Source organism: Charadrius vociferus, unplaced genomic scaffold, assembly GCF_000708025.1.
Source record: "Charadrius vociferus isolate BGI_N301 unplaced genomic scaffold, ASM70802v2 scaffold340, whole genome shotgun sequence".
Classification (NCBI taxonomy): domain Eukaryota; kingdom Metazoa; phylum Chordata; class Aves; order Charadriiformes; family Charadriidae; genus Charadrius; species Charadrius vociferus.
Genome location: NW_009646631.1, coordinates 849,577 through 851,618, shown reverse-complemented (window position 1 = coordinate 851,618; position 2,042 = coordinate 849,577). Strand labels below are relative to the sequence as shown.

At 39.3% G+C, this 2,042-nt stretch overlaps 1 protein-coding gene across 2 annotated transcripts in view; it reads left to right on the top strand.

Annotated features, from left to right (window-relative positions):
- ATF3 (activating transcription factor 3) overlaps positions 1 to 2,042 on the top strand; it is a 2,796-nt gene extending 754 nt beyond the window's left edge. For both annotated transcript variants that reach the window (XM_009888275.1, XM_009888267.1), the window contains 2 exons: positions 421 to 528; positions 1,471 to 2,042. In XM_009888275.1, coding sequence (XP_009886577.1) covers positions 421 to 528; positions 1,471 to 1,668 — 306 coding nt within the window. In that variant the 3' untranslated portion in view covers positions 1,669 to 2,042. The remainder of the gene's footprint in view (positions 1 to 420; positions 529 to 1,470) is intronic.

The window sequence follows — 2,042 nt, the reverse complement described above, 5'->3', positions numbered from 1 at the left end:
TATCCCCTTTTTGACACTGCCTTTAGTTTGCTGCACTCTGGCTGCCTCGTTCATGCCACATGCTCCACTCTGCTTTCATGCCCCTTGCTCCCTTTCCTCCTTGGGAAGTGGAGAAGAGATGGAGATGTGGGAGTCAGCCTGGGGAGACACTTGGCAAGTTTTTCAAGTACCTTTGATTTAAAATGAGCCATCACATGAATCACATCCATCCGAACTCCAGTTAGGTTTTTATTGACAATTCTAATGGAGTTACTACCATTTTACTGTATGGCAAGCAAGGTCAGAATTGCATCCTTATGTAATTCATGGTGTGAGCACTGCCAACACTATCCATGTTGCTTTTAAAAATGCAAAAGTCAAAATACAGGCTGAGTATTTACGACATCTTACGGATTGTGTGTATCTGTTTTTATGGGATAGTTTTCTCCTGAAGAGGATGAAAGAAAAAAGCGAAGAAGGGAAAGGAACAAAATTGCTGCTGCAAAGTGCCGAAACAAAAAGAAGGAAAAAACAGAATGTTTGCAGAAAGTAAGTGACTGGCGTGAATTGTTCTTAATTCTATCAGCATTGTTCTTAATCCCACCAGATCACACCAGGATCTAAACAGACAGCACAGGGGCACTGTCATAGTAGGAAATACAGAAAGATGTCACCTAAAACTCTGTAAATGCATCAAAACATTAGTTATAAAAACCAGAACTTGCTGTATATTAAATCAAACCTGGTTAAAGCTGGGAAAAAAGTAAAAGCATGGTAGGAGTGAAAAGAAATTACTGGTTCAGTGACCAATCTTGTCTACGGGGATAATATGAATTTAAACATGTACATTGAACACAAAAAGAAGTAAAATCTCATTTCATATAATATCCATTGTGGAGACCTAGAGCTACAAACACTGACAAGTAATCTCTAACTTGTCAGACATAGTAGCTTAGCCCTGAAGTCTCTGGCCTAAGACCCCAGCAGAGTCTCCACCTGCTCTGTCATGGTATAAAACTATATTACAGCAGTATCAGGCCTGCCTTTATTCCTATATCCAGGGGTAGGGGGGGAAAAAGCTATGTCCTTACTTTGTTAGCTTAACATGGGTTTACAGATATGTGACATAACGTTCAAGGGAGTTGTTAAGAAGCATAGATAAATTTGGGTAAATTTTTCACCCAAAACATTCAGAATAATTTTGCGGAAGGTAGCAATAGCGCTTGGGATGCCTGCTCTTGTAAGTCAATAAAAATTTGAATTTGGCCTTTCAACTTTTGTTACACTCAGTTCAGAAGGTAACTGTCAATCTGTTTTTTTAGACTATTATTGATTGAGGGATGTATAGTTTCACCACTACAGAACATGCGATTTCTTTCTCAGGTAGCCATAGGCTTTCCCACCAATAAAAGACTGCAACTATTAGACAAATATTTCAGTTAACTATTTGAACTACTCAGTCTAATAGTTGTGTCTGTCCTTTTTGACCAGGAATCAGAAAAGCTGGAAACTATCAATGCAGAATTAAAAGCCCAGATTGAAGAGCTAAAGAATGAGAAGCAGCATTTGATATACATGCTAAATCTTCACAGGCCCACTTGTATAGTTCGGGCACAAAACGGAAGGACACCTGAAGATGAAAGGAATCTTTTTATTCAACAGATCAAAGAAGGCACATTACAAGGTTAAGTGATATGGCAAGCGTGGAAATATTTATAGTGTTTTTAACAACTACCAGAATCCATGGAGGATCTGACATAATGCGTAGGATTCTATTAGTCAAGAGCCTTTAGGAAGGGCAGATTGCTTTCTTAAGCTGAAAGAATCATTTTGGCTTGACAGCGATTCTTCCCCATGGAAGATGTGGTCTCAATCAAATTGAAGAGTCTTCTGCCTCAAATATAGGTTTTGCACCTGTCATACTTGCTGTTCCTAGGAGCTACAGACAACAGCTTCAGAAGTTTTAGCTCTCTGCTAGTATACAGTATCTGCACTCACGACGTTTGTGCTAGAACACTATGACTTCTGACGATGCACATGGTACAGACAACTGTGCTGGATGG